The sequence below is a fragment of the Lonchura striata genome, chromosome 9 (assembly GCF_050655825.1).
Source record: "Lonchura striata isolate lonStrDom1 chromosome 9, ASM5065582v1, whole genome shotgun sequence".
Lineage (NCBI taxonomy): Eukaryota > Metazoa > Chordata > Aves > Passeriformes > Estrildidae > Lonchura > Lonchura striata.
Genome location: NC_140711.1, coordinates 26,846,545 through 26,867,568, shown reverse-complemented (window position 1 = coordinate 26,867,568; position 21,024 = coordinate 26,846,545). Strand labels below are relative to the sequence as shown.

The following is a 21,024-nucleotide window of genomic DNA, read 5'->3' as shown; positions in this document are numbered from 1 at the left end:
GCAAAATACTTGGAAATCTTCTGGCAGTGATTAGTGTAAGGGCTTGAAGAGGTGTGCACATCAGAGGTGTACCTGTGTTAGCTCCCATTAGCTCTTCGGGGTGTGACATTTAGGAAGATGAAATTAGCATCACTTGTCCTTTCAATTATGGGTAGCACTGAGTGGAAATGAAGAAAAATCTGTTTCTGGAAAGCTCAGTACATAGAAACGTTAGTTGAGAGTAAGTGACCTTTATGTAAGGAGGACTATGAAATTCCTTTCTTTTTTAAATAAACTATCAGTTGTGACTTCATTTTCTAATTGTGGTAATGTGAAGAAATTTATGTTAATCAAATTGCACTACTTTCCAGAATACTGTGGATTTTTTGTCTTCTGTGGAGCAAGCAAACCTAATTAATGTGTTTTGGTTTTTTTTCTGCTGTACTGGTAATTAATCTTTAGTTGTTCCCACAACTAATTGCACCTCTTAGTGTCTTAAAATGCTCACAATATCCAGTCTGAAAGGGAGAATTAGCAAGTAAATTAAGAGTGGGTCATTTATCAGCTGCTTGTGTTTATTTTAGATGACTGTATGTTGCAGCTGAGGTAAATTGTGTGATTTTTATGTGTGTAGAGAATCACAATCAATATAAACACATATAATTACATTTTAAGGGAGAGACATTGGTAAGGTTGACCAAGGAACATCCTAAACATATTCATTACAAATATAATGTGAGGATCATTGACAATTGTCCCATGCTTCTATTGTCTTCAGTTGGTGTGGTTGAATATATGAGTCTTAACCTGGGTGTTTGCTCTGCTGTAACTTGAAGGTAGAATAGAAACACAGAGGGATGAGCTGCTGAATGTGCTGCCCTTGCCTCATGACTTCTGCATAATCATCCCCTGGTTACTGCAAGTTTCAGGCAGGCTAATTAAAAAATTGTTTACACTCCTGATTTGATCAAGACAATTTACACCCATTTTAACAGCAATTACTGTTATGTGTCAGTCCTACTGGCTTGTGAAATTCTATTAAAATACAAAATCAAATAAGTTAACATATCTTTGTGAAAACCTGCAGGAAAAAATAATTCTCATATTGGGTAAAACAGTGATAAAAGGAAATTAAGCATGAGCACCAAGACAGATGGCATGCTACAGTTTCCACTGCAAGCCTGGCTAGATAGAAAGTTAATGTTCAGGAAAGTTTTCAAGCTAACCTGTGTTCATATTGCTGCATTGTGTAGGTGAGTATTGCTATTAATAATACTGATATTCATATTAGCAGCATTCTGACCAGATACCTTGGGCTTTGCAAATGAAAAAGAAGAGGGAGAACTGTTGCCAAGTGTGAGAAGCTTAACTTGCTAATGCATTTTATCTTTTTTCCTGGAAGCAGGAGTAAACTAACATTTGTAGTAGGTGTGAGCTAACTGTATGTGTGTTATTATTTGGAACAAAGTGAATCCTCAAAAAACACGTTAAACATGTGAGATGGGGTGTTTCAGCTGTGAGGAAGCTGGCAAGACACAGAGTAAGATGCTACTCCATCAGTATATTCAAAATATCCCTGTTTTGGTAAGAAATAAGATTTTCTCCTTTATCTGTGCACATCTGCAGGTACTCCAGACTTCATGGGTAACTGAATATTCCAGACAGCAGATCAAAAATAAGAGCAGCATCTAGACCCAAGGTTGTCAATGTAATAAACTATTTTCTGCACATCTGTAACAACCTTATAAGGGAATTAAAGCCTTGATTAGAGTAATGACTCTAATATTTGATCTCTAAAGTGTAATGGAGGCTCAGCTTAGTGCAGCAGGATCACATTGGCCAATTTTCCAGGATTTTTAGGGTCCAGCTTTGTTTTGCTGATGTTGGTGAAGCAGAGACTGAGCCTGGCTTCCTTCTCCAGCTCTGCCCAGATTCCTGGGGCTGTCCCAGCAGCAGCTTGGACACCCATGTGCTCAGTGAGCATCATTTGAAGGTCCCTAAACTCTGTTAAAACTCTGGGAAAATGACTCTAATGCTGCACAGGGAAGATAAAACACATGTAGGAGATGTAAGAATATTGGATTGTTGCTCTGAACTCTTCTCTTTCGGTTTTAAGTTCACTCTTATTTATATCTGGTGTTGGTTATTGACAAGATGTTGTTGCTGCCTCATCATTTACTTTTTCCTGACTGTGTAATTTCAAGAAGCCATTGGGTGCTGTCCCTGATTTCTCCCACATTTTCCATTCAAATGCTGTAAATTCCCATTTAAGCTGTGCTCAGTATTGTCCTCCCTGCCTGTTCCTTGTCCCCCAGATGTGGATACTCACAGGAATCTTCAGGCAGGCACTTGGCTGCTCTATCTTCCATTCCTGTTGAATGTGCCCAGATGCTCCTTGCAAAAAAAGCAATTTTTTTTGTTGTGGAGGAGCTGAAATACTTCAACTCTCAAGAATTCCAGACATCTGACGAGTGACCGTCTGTTGTAAATATATACAAACTCAAATTCAGCAGCAGATGAAAGATAATCTAGTAGAAACAGGCTAAAAATCAGAATGAATCAGAAATGAAAAAACCTGTCTGTTGACCTTACTCCTGCATCTCTGAATTAGATGGTTTTGAAGCTTTGCTTTCCTTGTTGCCACCTACAGTACAGGGAGCTGCTGGTGGAGAGAGAAAATCCCATAAATCAGTGAGTCTCTGATAATGTTCTTCAACCAAATTAGAGAAACAGTCTAAGAAAGTAGGTGGGGCAGTAAATGTGTAACTAATGTGATGTAGCATTAATAATATTCAAAGAGCTGTTGGTTTGTGAAATTCTTGTAGTTCAGTTTCTAATTAGGCAGTTGCCTTTGTGTGCTGGTGTGAAGCCTCTGGTCACCAGGTTGGACTGTGAGTTAATGATTTCTCTCCAGCCGAAATCCTGACATCTGACCACATATTTTGAGAGAAAATAACAGAATCATTCAAGGCTCACTCAGCCTTTGTGCCTCCCCCCAAGATTGCCATCTTACTTAGTACCATACAGTAGAATTTCTTGCAAATGAAATTCTTGCAAGAGCCAACAGGTTACCAAAATATAAACAAAACCCAAGAGTTTGAAAGGGAACCTACTGCTCAAAATGTGCTAGAAATTAATGAGCAGAGGTAGAGCAAGTACATTCATACTCTTCTGCTTGACTGGAAGTGACTGAAGTGGAGGAAACAAAATAGCTGTGACATGCAAAATACTTCCAAGAAAATCTTCACTGGGAATAGAAGGGTATTGATGAAAAACTAACAGCAGTGGTGTCTCCCTAACAATTGCTGTAGAACACAATGTTCTCTCTCCTCTGCTGTGTGCAGGTAAATGAATAATCTGTGGCTGATGTGAGAATGTTTGGGAAGGGAGAATTGGGATCACTCTGTGAGGTGAGGGAGAAGTCGCTTCTGGGGGAGAAGTAGTTTCTCCATCCCTGGAGAAAGTTGCTTTCTTTTTGGTATCTGCTGTTAATTTAGTGGAGAGGAGAGGCAACACTGCAGCATGGAAAATTAGAATAAATCAGGTTTAATTGTGGATGGTGCAAACTTAAAAAAAAAATACAGTTGTATTGAGAATGCCAGTAACCAGAGAGGCTGAATGTTTTCAGAGGCAGGGTGGCAGATGAGGTATGTAAGTTACTGTCTTTTGAATTCAACTGGGCAAACCTCTGAGATTTGAAAACATCCTGTTTTGAAGAAGATGAGAGGGAGATAGAGAATAGGGAAGGTTTCCATACACAGATTAAGTCAATATTTCAATGCATAAGATATTTAAGTCCTTGCAAACAAGCTCAGAGCTGACTCGTTCTTGAGGCAATGTATAGAATTAGGCCTGGATGAAGCACAGTGAGAGATAACAGACTTGCCAAGGAGGCAGAGGTACACAGACCTCATGTTCAAATGTTCTTTTTAAAATAGATTTAGATTTTAAAAATGAAATTGCAATAATAAGAACGTGTTGCCTCAGTTTAGATAGTTTTTAACGATCTTAATAGTGTATGCTGCCTCACAGTAGCAATGTGTAGTTACACTGACTCAACTCTAAATTCATTGTGGTCCTCCAGCAGAAAGCCCAGAAGAGTGAAAAAAGACTGCTTCATACCTATAGCCACCTATATCAATTAACTACAATATTTTTTAAGATAACAGAAATAATCCTGGAGGATTAAGATATGCCTACTTTACACATGAGGAAAATAGTACCTTAACAGAAAATCACAAGTATTTTGAAGTTAGCATTTATCTTCATTACATGCCTTACATCATGATCTATATCTTCATACACAATTACAAAGCATTAGTGTCACAATGAAGCCCTCTTTCTTCAGAGATGGTCAAATCTCAGAAGTTTTCAGTGTGCTTGCTGTGGTGCAAGTTTCTCTGTAACAGTTCTTGCTTTCATGACAGATGTTTTTAGAGACAGAGAAGCAGAAATGAGTGGAGATGGGAACTGGATGGGAGTATTGGTATTAACTGAACTGGGAGTATTAGTCCAGTTCCCAAATGACAGAAGGAACTCAAATGTTTTTCCAGCTCACTTCCTCAGTGTTAGGAAGTGTTAGTGACCTTTGTCATATCCAGAAGGTGAAAATGTCATTTGAGTCATTGGAATTGGCCATATGAATGACTATAAATGTGCCTTAGGCCCAACCTGGAGCGAGGCTTTGCTTGTCTGCTAGCTGGGAAGATAAATTTATCCTGCCTTGCTCACCTAACTCCACAAATGATTGCAAAGAGGTCATTAGTCTAAAGTAGGCATTGGATCTTTTTTGCTCTCTGTCGTTCTTGGATCAGGGTCAGAGACAAATCTCTACACTGAGTAGTACAGTGGTTTCTGAGCCAGCTGCCTGATTGAGCTGCAAGAAGGGCAGAGGGAGAGTGTCTTGTCTCTTGAGCCTCAATGCTGTCCTGAGTATGTGTTCTTTGCTCATCACGCAGTAGATCTCAAGGAATTTTATTCCGTGAGCACAGGTTTGTGTCAGTCTTTTGAAATATGCTGTGGCTGCTTACCTGAGCCTCAGAAATGTGGAATAGCAGGGAGACCTTAAACTGGGTAAGCATAAGGTTTGGAAAACAATTCTTTGGAAACTGGCTCTAAATTCTCCTCCTAAAAACTTGTGGGCACAGATCTTTAGTTTCCTATCAAAGTGTGGGTCTCACTAAAACTCGCTAGTAAGTCACATTAATCGTCAGAGTACATTTCTAGCAATTTGAATTACCTGACTATTTCCTTTTATTACAGATGATTCTTGATCTCTGTTTGTACTTACGTGGGTTGCAATCACAACGTAATACAAATTGATTTCTGTCCCTGAGAGCTAATGACAGACCCAGTTCCTTTGAAATGCTCAAATTGGTTGTACTCTGTATCTCATACAAAGGCAAAGGATAAAGCTAGCACCTAGATAGGGAGGTCAAAGGAAAATATCTCTTGGCTTCCTGGTGATTTAAAACCTTCTCAAATGGTTAAGATACTTGAATAAGGGTACTAAATAATAAAACAATAGTATGTGAGCCTACACAGCAAATTTTCTGTTCTCCAAGGCCAGGACTATTGCATGCAATGTTCCCTGGTGGAGGCTGAGTGGATGGATGCACAGTCTGGGTGCTTCCTCTTTATTTGCTTCCATCCCCACTGTGCTCAGCTCCTGGGGGTCAGCTTAGCTAGAAATTGCTGGCTGACATACAGCTGTTAGTGAAAAGCATTTATCTGAGCAGAGCAGTAGAAAGTAGAAGTCCGATTCTCTTTATCACCTATATAATTTTTTTTTAATGACTTTGATTTTGTTCATTGTTGGATAAGTTTGTGTGTGCTCTTGTTTAGTCTTGTCAGTGGAAGTATTTTGGAAGATGACACAGATGGCTGAAAGACACGGCCTTTGTGTCTTAATGTGCAAATGAAGTCCAAATCCATTAAAGGGTCAGCATACTAATTGTGTTTTCATCATGCATGTAAACCAGCAGCACACATGGTGCATTGGAGCAGGGCACAGGCTGAATCCATTTTGATTCCATGGTGGTAGGGAACCCAGTGACAGATGTTCTTCCTGTTAATTCATGCAATCATTTTGCAAGGTGGCAGTAGTTTCCAAAGGGACAATGAACTTCTGCTTTCCCTGACCTCCTCCTCATTGTCATTGTGTTATTAATGGGACATTTTTATACACGTGTTTAACAGCCCTGCAGGGCACGTGGTGCCAGTTTTCACAAGATGGATACTTGGAGCTGGTAAGTGTAATAACCAGAAATGTCAGTGCCACTCAAGTGTAACTAGATATTCTCATTTTTATTGTTTCAGGTTTATCCCAATTTATAGGGGACCAAGTCACACATACAAGATCCAGAGGCTGACAGAATCCACCTGTTACTCATTCAGAATACAGGCAGTCAATGATGCTGGGGAGGGACCTTTCTCAGAAATCTGTACTTTCTGCACAACTAAGTCACTCCCACCTGCAATCAAAGGTATGTGGTATGGTTTTTTACGTGTAAGTAATATGTAAATATTTATGTAATTGGTAAGTATGAGGGGAGGTTGTAAGGGTTACCATAAGTAGTACTAACACTTGTGAAGAACCAGTTTGTGCTGACTGTAGGTTTCTCTTGAGTTGTGAAGTTATTTAATGGTGGGAAGCTAAATTACCACCCAGAAAAAATCACACAAGCAACATAAAGGTTATGTCAGCCACTGTTGTAATTAAAAAAACTGTTCAAATGCTGCTGCTGTCAATAATGTTTACCAGGGGATTGCTCTGGATTACCACAGCATTTATACAAGGGATCTAACAGCTGTATTGTGTGTGTGTATGTACTTACCAACTTAAGCTTTAGTAAAGTTTAATTTTTTTTGTTGTGTATTTGATGTCCAATGTAGGTCTTCAGGGTTTATTTTTCCTTTAATATATAAAATTAATTATTATATTTCACATATAGAGCATTAGACTTAGAACTCAGTATGTGTTCCACTAGAAGAACTAAAGGCCTAATTAAATGAAGTTTTATAATGAAATGTCTTTTGCTGTGTGTAAATTTTGTCCTAAGTAATTATGCTCCCGAGGAAGAGGAGGAAGGAAGGAGCAGAAGTAAAACCCACACTGAAAGATGTTTCATTATAAAACTTCATGTAATTAGACCTTTTGCTCTAGGCTTAATTAGTCCTTCTTAGGCCTGTTACAAAGGCAGTGGGTTTGCTCTATGGGCTGTCAGATCAGCACCTTTTCTCCTGGGTGCTGAAGTCCTCCCTGTCAAGCCCTGTGATTTTTTGAGAGAAACAACAACTGACAATTTGTCAGAGAGGTTTTGTTTGTTTCTTGGTACTTCAGACCTGGCTTTGGTGATTTTGACACCTTCTGTAAACAAATATTTAGAGAGGGGAGAACACTGCTGGGAATGCCTTTCCCTGCTGGGTCAGCTGCTCGAGCCACCCCCAGGGAGAAGAACACTCTCCAGCAAAAAATACCTGTGTAATTGAGGGTAAGGATCCTCAGCCAGGGGTGAGGTATCCTGGTGCACACCTTTACTCAGGTGTGGGATGTGCTGCCCATCCTAGGGAAGGGAGCTCTCCTGGCATGACCCAGGGTGCTGCTGTAGTCACACTCGCATTTTGTTGCTTAAAAATCCATTTTATTCAGTTCACCTCACCTAGGTGTTTGTTTTGAACTCCCAGTCTGCCTGTTGAGTCCCTGATAAGTGTGACTCATCCCCTGGGCTGAGTATCAAGCTGAGTAAAAATGGTGCAAATACCAGGTCCTGTGTGGGCTGGGACCTTGGGTACCTGACAGAACACTGGCTGTGACAGAGAAAAGGGCATGACAAAACTCTGCCAGTGAGCAGAGGGGAGGTGATGCCATGGGGAGGACTGGTCTGATGCAAAATTATGGTGTTGATTCCCTTCTGTGCTCAGAGAAATACAAAAGAATTTACGTGATAAACTTAAATTGGCTTTTTTATCTATCAGAAGAAAGTGTGTGTTCTCCTGTAAGGTCTCCGAATTACTCTCTCAGTGATGCCGACCCTAGAATAGCTTTGTTGTTAATGGCAGTGTTTTCTAAAAATCTACATGTATTGAAGTGAGGGATGGAAGGAGAAGGAAAAAAAAATTGAGATTGTTGTCAGCTAAGATAAAGGCATCTATTATCAGTCTCTCAATACTAGCAGATGTGCAGAGAGAAGTAAATGGATATTGATTACATTTGGGCCTTCATGATTCAAGTGTTCCTCTTGGGAAGTAACAAATCAGTCTAAAATTTGTGTAATGTATGCACCAGCATTTGTTTCTTTGGTGGACCCTCCTGTTGTCTGTTTTTGTAGGGTTGGGGATCTGGATTGCCTTTAACAAGCTCATGTCCTTGCACGTGCATGTGCTAACCACCTGATACAAGTGTTCAGCTCTCTTGTTTCTCCCAGTTTTATTTTTTTTTTTTTGGTATTGTGTTTGCTGGCTCTGCCTGATGAAGAGGTTGGTGAACCCTTCATGCTGTTGCAGTTTTTTTCATGCCTTCCAGAGGCAGATGCTTTGTTGTACATAAAAATGTGTTGCCCCTGTGTGGGCTCTGCTGGACTGACCCGTGAGCTTGCTGTGGGTCAAGGCACAGCATCCCTGGGCTTTAGCTGGTGAGAGAGCCTCTGCCAAGGACAGCAGCCTCCTAACAGCTGACAGATTGAATTTCTCTGGAGTTCTAGTGAGAGCACTAGTCTTAAGTCTGACTACAAATAGCAGATCTGATCAAGTGGGTGTCAGACTCAGAGTTATATTCAAGTGCAAGTCTTAAAAATTATGCTTGTCCTTTTGCTTCCCAGGCTGGACTTCATAAGATTCTTTAGCTTTTCTTCTCACATTCCTTCTCCTGTTTTTCCTGAATGAAATATTTGGCATTATTCCTTTCTTTCAATGCCTTGTGGCACGGGGGGGATGCACAGGCATCTTCACTGGCACAGGTGTTTGCTCAGAACTTCACAGAATTGCTGCTTTTATGAATGCCTGTGTAATTTGTGCATTGGCTTCTGCTTTGAAAAGATCAGTGCACAGCACTGCAATTAAGTTTTGGAAGTTTTCTCTAAATCCACTCCTCCTTTGTAGCAGCTCAAAGAGCTGACAGGTAAGAGGTGCTCTAGCCTTTAAAAAATGTTCTGGTATATATTACAGTGCTCATAAAACAAGATTTCAGTGCAGTCTTTATATTAAACAGTAACACATTTCCTTTTATTGTAGCCCCTCGAGTAACACAGTTGGGAGGAAACTCCTGTGAAGTTACCTGGGAAATGGTCCCACCCATGAAGGGAGATCCTGTTGGTTATGTTCTGCAGGTACTGGTTGGAAGAGAATCTGAATACAAGCAGGTAGGAAATGGTCTGGATTTAATATTGTTAAATTGATGGCATAATGGAAATGGTTTTGAAAATCCACTGTGCTGCTTCTTTCTGCTGTATTGAATTACACCCTATGGTGATGTGTCAGGTGCACTTTGGTAAAGGCTGAGTCAAAATTAAGGGCTGTAATGGGCTGTTTTTTCCCCTAAGGGAGTATATAGAACATCATTATTTTATTGGAGTGATTTGTGTTCTTTCTGTGGCTAATCACTATTTTTAATTGTACTAACCTTTAAAAAGTTACAGTTCTATCCACCCATGCTTGCTTCTGAGCTGGCTGCTCTAACCATTATCTGGAGGTGAGGTGAAGTCACAAGGTGAATCTTTCTAAGCCAGTTCCAAGACTGTCCATCAAGGTTTTCAGTCAAGTATACCTTAAGTGGTTTGTTCACCTGTCTCGTTCCTGTCTGAGGTTTTGATGCACGTGTATCCTGTGTATCCTTTCTCTCACTGTGGAAATAAAGACAGTGAAGTACAGCTGATCCTGCTTTCCTTTGTCTGGATTAGACATCACAAGTGGATACTTCCCCAGAGCCCCTGAAACAGAACAGCTCATTCACAGTTGGGTCTTTTATTTCATCTATCACACCTCTGGCTGTGTGATTTGCAGTGCACTTCATCTGTGTGCTCTCTTTTTCCTGTGCTTCCTTTCGTTGTCATGCAGATTCCAAATAAATCCAAATTAGGGAAATGAGATATGCTATGGTAATTAAACTCTTATGCTGCACTAATTAAACTCTTAAAAATATGTGTAAGTTAGTGCTTTCTTTGCAACTGCGTCTTTGTTCCTCTTCAGGCTGTTTTTGAGCACTGCTGTGAACTAATGAATTATCAAAAATAACACCAAAAATGGAGGACAACTCATGGGGGTGATACAGATGCAGAAACCTAACGATTTTTTTTGTCAGGAAACATTTCTGGTGCTGGTGTAGGTAATGAAACCCGTGTGCACTTTGCTGGCCTCATAATGTTAGTGACAAGTGGATAAGTGGAGCCATTTTGCTGTTGCCTGATGTACAGAGTAGCTTTGGTGTGTCACCTCCAGGTAGAGCTTCAGTGAATGGAGTCCCAGAGTTTAAAATGTTCCGGAGTCCTTGGGGAGAACTGGGCACAGCTTCATGTTCCTGGCACATAAGTGATGGCTTCATCTGCACAGTCCAGGACTTGTGGTGTGAACAAAACAGCAGTGAAGGAAGTAAAAAGGAAGTAAAAAATACTTTCAGGGTCTTCTTATGTTGAAGGTTTTCATTTCTCATGAGGCACAAGCCTGATGAGGGTTCTTGTGGGAGTTGTAACTCCCTGGAGAAGATTCCTGGCTGAGATACTCCAAGTGACACTGGGACTTGTGTAGCTGTGCTGGCTGATAACCAGCCATGGGAAAGAGGGAGACTTCCACTGTTTCACCTTTGCCCATCAAGGTGTTTTTTCTCCATCAGGACTGTGGGTGGTCTCTCAGCACTGGGGCACGTCCCTGTCCATGAGCTGCAGTGGCTGTGTGCTCTGAGCTCCTGTAATGTGCACAGAAGATAAAATACAGAAACACCTTTCAGTGATTTTTCTGGCTAATGCATTTCACCTCTGCTTTGTCATGCCTGTGATCACCTGTTACTATTTAACTGCCAAGTACTGCCACCAATATGTTCATTAATGTTAGTGATGTCTTAATTACCTTTGAAGTGCAGGTCCTAAACTTATTTTTAAACATATTTTGTTCCCTGCAAGTGACAAATATATTTTACATATATATCTAAAGGGGTATATAATAGTAGAAATATTTTGCAAATTGTTTTGAAGGGTGGCACCAGTGAAATCTACTCTAGATTTTCAGGCTGTTCATGGAATGCAACATCAGCCACTGATAATGCTCTTGGGTAAAGCTGTCACACCTGAGCTGCCTCCCTCCCCTGCACCCCAGTGTTTGTAGCCCTCCACAACCCAAAATCTGCTGATTTTTTACTATTTGATCTAGCAAAAGTGATATGAAAGTACTCAAAAGCTTTTTTTTTCCAGATTGGGACTATAGCCATCCCTGCCCTCCTCTGGGAGAATATTTTGTAAATATTTCTCTGCTGAGAATTGTCTGAAGGACTGGAATTGCTGGAGCTAAACAGATGACATTTTAGCTCCCTGGAGAGTGTATTTTAAAAAATGCTAACTACTCCTTTCCTTGTTCCTCACACAGTATGTTCCTTTTTGTGTATTTGTGTGCTTATCTTTACAGATAATTTTTAAAAATCAATGGGAAAATTCTTTTTAGGAAATCAAATCTTCCTTGTTTATGAATCAGGATGTAAGCCACAGGAGATTCCAGGAATCAGTGGCCTGGATTTGTTTTTCTATTTCTTGCACTTCTATCCAGTATAGCTCACTCAGTCAGACTTTATCTCCAAAGTGTATTAAATTGTCTCTGTGTTTGCATAGCTTTAATCTGGATTTAGGGGAGTGGGCTGGGCTGTGCAGCACCCACAGGAGCTGCAGATTGGGATAACAGCTGGAATGCCCAGCAGCCTAAGGTTTGGTTTCCCAGTTGAGCAGCTCTGGGGATGAAATCACCCAGAAGCCAAATCCTTTTAAGAGCTGACCATGGAGAATGAGAGCTGAACTTTTTAAGGCTTCTTTATCCTTAAATTGTTTGCAACTGAAGCAAAATGTTCTACCTTTGAAATTTCCAAGAATTTGGAGGCAGCAGTATTTCATCAGCTTCTGCCACTTATCTTCTGAGAAAAAAAACCTGTCTCCAAATGCTTTCCAGAATAAGAAAAAATATGGGTAGGATACACTGGGTGTGTGAAAATCCCCTTAGCAGTTCTCAGGTCTGCACTGAGAGGTCGGTGCTTGGGAGAGCCCAGTTGTCCTCACCAAGCTCGCATTTTAATTATTAGGGTTTTTTTTAATTTGGATTATATTGTGTAGACACACACAGAATATCTGAAACACTTTAGTGAACTGATAATTTCTGTAAAGTTTAGTCAGCCAAAACTTTTGTTTCCTTCTCTATTTTCAGTAAGTCAAAGGCACTTGTGCTGATTGTGTGCCAGAATATGACTGAATAACAAAGTACCTGTTGGCATTAATGCCACTTGCTTTGGGTATTTCCTCTGCCTCCTGGTGTCAGTTTTATGTCATGAGATGGAGGAAATAATTTCCTTTGGTTGGTGTTTTTCAGTGCAGACAACCTCAAGGCAGGTTCTCTGCGGCGCTGTTGGTTCTCTGGTCAGGAGACACACAACTCTGAGGGGATTTTGAGTATCTCAGCAGTGGAGTGAGTGAAGCTGATGTTGGGTTTGGATGAAATTATAATCCAGTTTCTTAAAAAGAAATCTGTCAGGTGACTTAGAAGGAATTAAACTTTTGAAGTGGGTACGTTTTCAACATAAATTGAAACCCATCCCTGGCAGTGCCCAAGGCCAGGTTGAACAGACCAGGCTTGGAGCAGCCTGGTCTGGTGGAAGATGTCCCTGCCCATGGCAGGAGATTGGAACTGGGTGATCTTTAAGGTCCTTTACAACCCAAACCATTCTATGATTCTGTCTTTTTATCAGCATACAAAATAGGCTTTTATTAGCTATTAAAGACATTGGCCATTGCATCAGGGTGCAACAACCAGGTGAGGTTACCTTGTATTTTTTGGTGTGTTTCTTTAGGGCAATTATGGCTGTCATTGTTATTGTTTGCAAAGGAGGGAGATGGGGTTGGAATTATTTAATGAGATCCGTGAAATTGAGAAATCCTTGCCTGCAGGAATTCTCTTGTCTCTCTAGCTCGATCAGTAGGATCAAATACCATAAGAGTCTTCAGCAGCAGTTTATTACTTGTGATGATATTTCCATTGAGGGAGCCAGGCAAAAAGCTTATCACATTTTTATTGTATTCTGAAGTGTCCAAACCAAAACGCTGTTTTTAGGAACTGAAAGTGATAAATTGGATAGGCACTTCACTTGCTGGCATCCAAAGCATAATGTACTACATATAAAATAATATTTCTGCTTCGTAGAGTTATATTTTATTTCATATTTGTTTGGCAGATTTAAAGACCTTATTCACAGTTGTCAAGGTTTTTTTCTGTCGTATATGTGAAGTCCACTCGCAGAGTGTAGCAGTGTTCACAAATAAATGTGTTTGTGCTGGGGGCATCCTGCCAGAGCTCTGAGGTGCTGCTGCAGCCCCTGGCAGAGGGTACAGAGGCTGCTCTCAGGACTGGGAGACAATTTAATAATTATTGACCTGTTACTGATAGGTAGGTCCACTGAGGTAAATACTCACCAAACCACTGAAAGCAGGACAATTCTCATAACCATCTTAGTGCTGCTGCAGGAAATGTTTTGTCTTTATCATTGGTGAATATTAATTCACATAATCTGTCCACTTTGAACGATTTTTCAAACTTCCCTTACAAATACACTCTTCTTGGCTTCTGGCCTTTGTATGAGAAGTGATGTTGAATAGCTGGCTTGAGTGAACTTGGCCACTGTACTAGTTAGACTGTAATGAAGATATAGGTCTTTGATTTAGCCAAGCCTGGCCTCCAGTTACGCTGCTATTCACCACCCTGACAGAACAAAACAAGTAAAAAACCCAGGATTTTTTTGTTTTACTGGACAGGATATTTTCAGTGCAAAGACAGGTTGTATGTATGGAATTGCTAGTATCTCTTAAATGTAATTTATAAAGTTTAGATTGTAATTTTTTTTAATTAAATCTCATTATTTGGATTTTATTGGGTTTTTTATTTTGATTCAGAAGTTATTGTATTGGTTGCAAAGGTTTATTTGTGGCAAAGGCACATAGAGCTTTTCTGGCTATATGTTTTGAAATTAAATTATTAATTTCAGCAGCACCAGAAAGCAAATCTTGCTGACAGATTTTTTTGTCAGAACTTTGAGTTGCCCTGACTCAGAATCTAAAGAAATGGGAGTTTGGTGGAAGAATCCTGCCTGTCCTATGGGACAACAGAGTTGCCCACAGCAGGTGGGTGTTAGAAATGGAACTGCCATTGGAGAAGAGTGGCAGAGGTGTTCTTGGGATGGGGGCTGCTGTGCAAACAGATATTTCAACCCTCACATCACTTCTGTGGGCTGCTACAGCACTTTCAGTTTTGTTTTCCCTGCAATTAGTGTAACCCAGTGACTCACTCCTCATTGGCTTTGGGAAGACAAACAAAGACAAAAAGCAGCTGTGCATGGCTGTGGCCAGTCACAGGGGTTTATGGGATGAATTTGTTGTATTCCTATCACTTGACCTGGAGGGAACTTCCTGCAAGTTCTGAGCAATACTTGAGCAAGGAAACGTTTATTCAAATGTTGTTTCTTGATCTGTGCCTGAGGTGCAAGAAACATGGGCCAGTTAGAGCACTTAGTCTGGAAACCCAGACTCGCCATCATTCAAACTGCATTTGGAAAAGCTGAAAAGGCAAGGAGAAGACAAATGAAGGAAGAACCTTAATCTTTTTGTCACAGACCTTCTCAAAAAATCAGCAACTTACTGTTTAACCGAGGAATGAGTCTCAGGGACAAGCAGGGCAGGAAAGCTGGGAAGCTGAGTCTTTCAGTGGTCTTTAGTTGAGCATGTTTCTTCTCTTTCCTCCTCATTTCTTACTCCAGAGTAACACACAGGAAATCCTCTATGGGCTTGGGACCAGTTTCCCACTTGTTCCCTTTTCTAAGATGAGTTCTTGCCTCTGGGAGGGCAGAGATGCTCTCAGGCTTCTGCTCCCACAGCCAAGAGACAGGAAATGGTAAATGAGCAGAGGAAGAAGTATCTGAACTTCAGGATGTTTTTTTCCCAGCAGACATAACTTTTTTTTATTTCATAAAATACCAGGCTCAACAACTCTCCGTTATATAAATTATTTGTTTTCAGAGTTTGTGAATATTTCCAGTGGTTTTTTTTTCCATTTGAGCCACAAAATTGTCTCAGATCCTCAGTTTTTTCGCTCGTTTCTGATACTGTGACTTGTGTTCTGCGTCATGTGGTACCTACATTTGATTAATATAAATAGGTGATGGGGTTGGATTAGTAAACAACCAAATATAATGCGATCAAGAGGAAATTTTTCACACCTTAATAATACTTTATTATTTCCACAGTTCTCAAGGTGCAATTTCTGGCAAGATTGCTGTTTCTTGAGAAAAGTATGAGGGGGAAATACATTAAAATTACATTTGTAAGCAATTTTACCACTACACATTGAATGACTTTCAATAACCTCGTTTGCAGGTTTTCTTCCTTTTGGGGCCAGACAGGGCGATTATGTCCTAGACATGTTTTAGGTGTACAGTCACACTTTCAGAGTGCAGAAGTGCGTTTGTAGCCTTTATCACGCCCACAGATTAGTGTGTGCTGTCATTGCTGCACTGAGTGATGTGTTTGTTGTCTGTCCCTGTGTGCACTGTGTCGAGACTTGTTGAGAATTCCTCCACTTGCCTCTGTTTTTCCAAAATCTGCGTGGACCCAGTGAGTTCCTTCCTTTGAGAAGCATTTCCTTAGAGACTTGACTTGATGCCTGGAGTGACTGCCTAGAACAGAGGCTGGACAGAGTAGAGAATAAAGCAGGTATTTGTTAAAGGCCTTCAGCATATACACCTTGGGTAATGCAAAAACCCTGCAGAGGCTACACCCAAGATGGACAACGGTCACGAGTTTCTCAGACAGATGTAAGTTTGGGCTATTTGCATATCAGGGGCTAATTGTCACAATTATACCTTCAGGTAATGAAGTCACCTTCCCTCAGTTGATTCCCCCAAAATTCATTTTTGTTCATACTTTTTGGGGGCTGAGGCTGCGAGGGTGACCTTGGTTCTTAGGCTTGAGGGTGACCTTGGTTCTCAGGCTCGAGGGTGACCTTGGTTCTCAGGCTCGAGGGTGACCTTGGTTCTCAGGTTTGAGGGTGACCTTGGTTCTCAGGTTTGAGGGTGACCTTGGTTCTTAGGCTGGAGGGTGACCTTGGTTCTCAGGCTCGAGGGTGACCTTGGTTCTCAGGCTTGAGGGTGACCTTGGTTCGCAGGTTTGAGGGTGACCTTGGTTCTTAGGCTGGAGGGTGACCTTGGTTCTTAGGCTCGAGGGTGACCTTGGTTCTTAGGCTTGAGGGTGACCTTGGTTCTCAGGCTCGAGGGTGACCTTGGTTCTCAGGCTTGAGGGTGACCTTGGTTCTTAGGCTTGAGGGTGACCTTGGTTCGCAGGTTTGAGGGTGACCTTGGTTCTCAGGCTCAAGGGTGACCTTGGTTCTCAGGCTCAAGGGTAACCTTGGTTCTCAGGCTCGAGGGTGACCTTGGTTCTCAGGCTCAAGGGTGACCTTGGTTCTCAGGCTTGAGGGTGACCTTGGTTCTCAGGCTCAAGGGTGACCTTGGTTCTTAGGCTTGGAAGGATTGTTTTGTCTGCCTGTTTTCTGTCTGTTTTGTCTCTCTGTGGAGAGAGCTTACTAAAACTCTGTTGCTCACTGATGCAGGAATCATATTCACTAGTACAGGATCTGTAAAACTTTAAACATAAACCTCAGGGCAGAGCCTGACCTTGCGCGGCGCAGCCGCCGCGGAAGCGGGACGAGCTTTGTCTGACCGCGCTGCCTGCTTTGTTTTTAAGGTCTACAAGGGAGAAGAAACCACATTCCACATCTCAGGCCTTCAGCTGAACACGGACTATCGGTTCCGCGTCTGCGCCTGCCGCCGGTGCCTGGAGCCCTGGCAGGAGCTGAGCGGCCCCTTCAGCCCCTCGGCGGCCTTCGCGCTGCAGCGCGGCGCCCTGGCGCTGCCGGCCGAGCCGGGCGCCGCCAGCGCCAAGGCCGCGCTGCCCACGGACGAGCAGTTCGCCGCCCTCATCGTGCTGGGCTTCGCCAGCCTCTCCATCCTCTTCGCCTGTATATTACAGTACTTCTTCATGAAGTAGACAATTCAACCGGAGTTTAAAGTACAGGTTTAACTAATGCTACGCATTATAATCCACACATTTATTCAGATATTCCTCCTTTTCCTGGTTTTTTTCCTCCTTTTTTTTGTTTTTGTTTTTGGTTGTTGTTGTTGCTGTTTCGAAACCCTTCATTCTACCGTGCGTTTTTATATACTGCTCTTGTTTTTACAGTTAAAGATAAATCAGTGTTTTGATGCACCTTTTTGAAATTCAGAACTAGGAAGTGGTCAAACTGGAGAAACAAGCAAACCAGATACCAAAAGCAAGATTTTTTTTTTTTTCCTTCACGATTTCAAAATTGTCAACGATTTGCCTTTTCAAGGTTGGTTTTGGCTTTTTTCACTGAAGTTCATGCAGTCTCTTATTTTATCTTACTATTTAGGAAATTTTAATAATGAGTCATGTTTTTGTCTCTTCTTTTTCCTACTAAACATTAGTCACAAGTATGTATAGTGGTAAGACTAGAATACAGTGTTAGTCAAGTACCAGTTTTTCCTTGAACAGTATTAGCAATTTTGCCTATGAATTATTCACTACATTTGCCCCAATTTTTCAAGATAAAACCTAAGTTTTTGTTTTAACTGTTCAGTGCATTTAAATTGGAACAACATCCTGCAGTTGAAAGACTTTCTTAGTTGCCTGTTATTTTTACAGTTGCAAACACTATAAACTGCCTGTATAAGAAATCAAATAACCAAACTACGTATAAATTATGAAGCATTATAGATTTTTTTTTTTTACCATGTTGATTCCTAGCAGTAATTTTAAGTAAGAGGGCATTGTGCAATAGTTAGTTATTCCCATGTTCAGCTATTTAAAAGCTGCTTTAACTTGTCTGTTTGTCACTGTATATAAGTATTCCTAATCTAATACTAGATATTATTCTATTACATTCAGCCTGATTTATATGATTCGAGCTGGTGACAGCTTACTGCCTCTACTGAATTAGGTGAGATTTACACTCAATGGAAGCAAACTTTATTGTCAGTAGATCTTTTTTTTTATTATTAATATTATTGTTATTTTTGGAGGGGTATCTATTTTATGGAACTTTCTTGGAGGTATCAGAAATCACATCTGTTTGTTTTAAATACCTTAGAAGGGTGTCTATGCTGTTCTTACCATGGGGCTGATTGAAATAACTTGGTACCTGGCAGAAGTGAGATGAGAGTCCTGCAGAGGAATGGTCCCTGCTCTGGTGGCAGTGTCCCCCTCCTGCCTGCCCCTTCCCAGACACGTTTTAATCCATCGAGACACTAGATTTTTAACTCTTGAGTCATGGGATTATTTATATTAAGTCAACATTTTGCAAGTACCTCAGGGACATAAATGAGCTGGAGGTGCAAATAGATTCCAAAAGGGTGCAACAGACACAGTGTATTTCCCTGCCTCTTGTTTTTGTATATTTTTGCTACTTGATTTTGCTTTTGTCCTAGCTTTTTTGTGCTCTGTCTCCATCGTCTAAGATTCAGTGTCCTGTACTAGCATAATATTCCCTTAACCAAAGTAATGGGGAAAAAAACAACATTATTTTTGTTTTTAGGTTTATTTATACTATATACTGCATACAGTACTTTAAATACCAATTACAGTGCAATCTTTTTATTTATTGTAAAAAAATAAAAAATAAAAAGTGTACTTATGTACTAATCTAAACCCCCCTCTCCACCCTCCCTATAGCATGTTACATTTTGTCTGTTTTATACTGTTGTACTTTAGGTCAACTTTTTACCTGGCAGCATTCCTAGTATTATTAATCTTCTTGCATTTTCTTGTGTTTTTGAAGATGGGAGCATCTAGTACATTAAATGCCAAAAAAAACCCCATTATCAGTGATTCAAACGTTTACATGTATCCAAAAACAAAATCATCTCTGGAAAGAAAGTGCTAAGATCAATGAATTATTCTGTGTGCCTCTCTAGATGTAGCAAATATTAGAAATGTTCTGTATTTTGTTATTGACTATAATTAGTTTGATTTAGCCTTGCAAACTAATGGCATTGAGCTAAATATATATTTTTTTTTGTTTTTTGCCAAAGTCATGGCTTGTCAAATTTATTTACATCTTATTTAAATTTATTTGTGATATGAAATTCTGTGACCTTGCATCTGTATTTTGTGAGCAAAAAGTATACAGCTGTTTTCATTGGAGGGGAGAAGAGTGTATTTTTTAAAACAATGAAAAGACCGCTAGTTTGGAAAAACCCAGAAATTTGAATAGATTGCCTTTTTTTATTTTTGGTATATTGTTTGAGCAGTGCTGCTATGAAATCCGAGCTTGACACCTTTGTTTTTTTAAAGAAAAGAAAACAAAACTGCTTTAATAAAGAAAGGAAAAAACCCAATGTGCTCTAGATTAGCGATTTTGAAAGTTTGAAATACGAGTGCTACTAAAAGCAGTGAGCAGACGTGGAGGGGAGAGCAGCCAGTCCCACTCAGAGCATCTCTGTCACTGCTGATCCTTGTACCCACACCAACCAGAGCCCCCAGTCCACGCCTGAGCTTTTGGGAGATCCTGCTGGAGCAGCTGGGACAGGCCCCGTGGATTTGGCCTTTTCAGCCTGTGCCTCCTGCCACGGGGATCTGATTGTCACCTGTGTGTCGGTGACAAAGATGACTGGTGTCACACCCTTCTCTTCTGAGGGATGTTGTCCCTGACCCACCACTGCTGATGCCTTGGCCCTTCCCAAACCTCCTCGTGCCCCTGGTCCAGCAGTGGCAGGTGTTGGATCCGAGCCCAGGGCGCTCTGCTCTCACAGAAATCACCACCACCACCAACAAAGGTAGAATGAAACACTACGTATTTAATACCCTTGAGGAAGGAGAGAGATGTTTTTATATTGTTCTGCCTTTTTCTTTATGAACTTGAAGTGTTTTCTAATCCTGTTTGTTGGCTCCAGTAGCTCAGTATTCAGTGTCACAATTGAGAAGTGCCCTAATTGAATGTGTATGAACCTTATCCTTGCACAGTTCTTTAAATTGAAAAAGAAAAAATAAAATGTTTTTACCTCACTATGGGAACATACATTCCAAGCTTTTCAACTTTAAAAAAAAAAATAATCAGCAGTTTTCTTGTATTGTAAATTTTAGACTATTTCATATGCATTATATTAAAACTGCCATATCAATTTTAATGTATAGATTTTGCAAATACTACACTATGTATGTAAGACTTAACTGTATCTGTAGTGTATATGTAATATATTTATGCCCAATAAATGTTTTAATTCTTTCTGTTTTAATTCTTCATTTTAATTGAACACAGCCCTTTGGGTTGACGTGGCCCCTTCTGGCAGGTTAGTGCTGTTGTGCATCCTGGAGCAAGGGTGGGAACCCTGAATTTACCTCAGGATGTTTCTGGTCTGTAACTGGAGTGGTTTTTGTGGTTTTGTGAAGAGTAAGGTTATAGTGATAATCTGAAAGTTAGGTGTTATAATCACTTCTTTTAAATAGCTTGTATGATTTATATTTATAGAAACATACCCAGGTTTGTTCTCTCTCAGTAATTAAACACTTGAAATACTAGAGCTTTTAACTTACTAATTATGCACAACAAATTCAATTCCTCATCATGATGAAATAATCTACTGTGTATACATGCTTCTTTTCAAACACATTCATGTTAATTTTTTAATGCTTTTCTTCAAGTCACTGCATAAATACAACAGTTGATTTCTTTGCTTTTTTAATTACTTCAGTTTACAACAGGAGTGGGGTTTTCCTAGGGGAATACAGTACCTTTTTTCATTTGGTT

General features: G+C 40.4%; 1 protein-coding gene across 4 annotated transcripts in view; it reads left to right on the top strand.

Moving 5' to 3' along the window:
• FNDC3B (fibronectin type III domain containing 3B) overlaps positions 1 to 20,512 on the top strand; it is a 188,077-nt gene extending 167,565 nt beyond the window's left edge. For all 4 annotated transcript variants that reach the window (XM_021548251.3, XM_085587356.1, XM_085587357.1 and 1 more), the window contains 3 exons: positions 6,298 to 6,464; positions 9,211 to 9,338; positions 16,947 to 20,512. In XM_021548251.3, coding sequence (XP_021403926.1) covers positions 6,298 to 6,464; positions 9,211 to 9,338; positions 16,947 to 17,249 — 598 coding nt within the window. In that variant the 3' untranslated portion in view covers positions 17,250 to 20,512. The remainder of the gene's footprint in view (positions 1 to 6,297; positions 6,465 to 9,210; positions 9,339 to 16,946) is intronic.
• Positions 20,513 to 21,024: the final 512 nt, after the last annotated feature.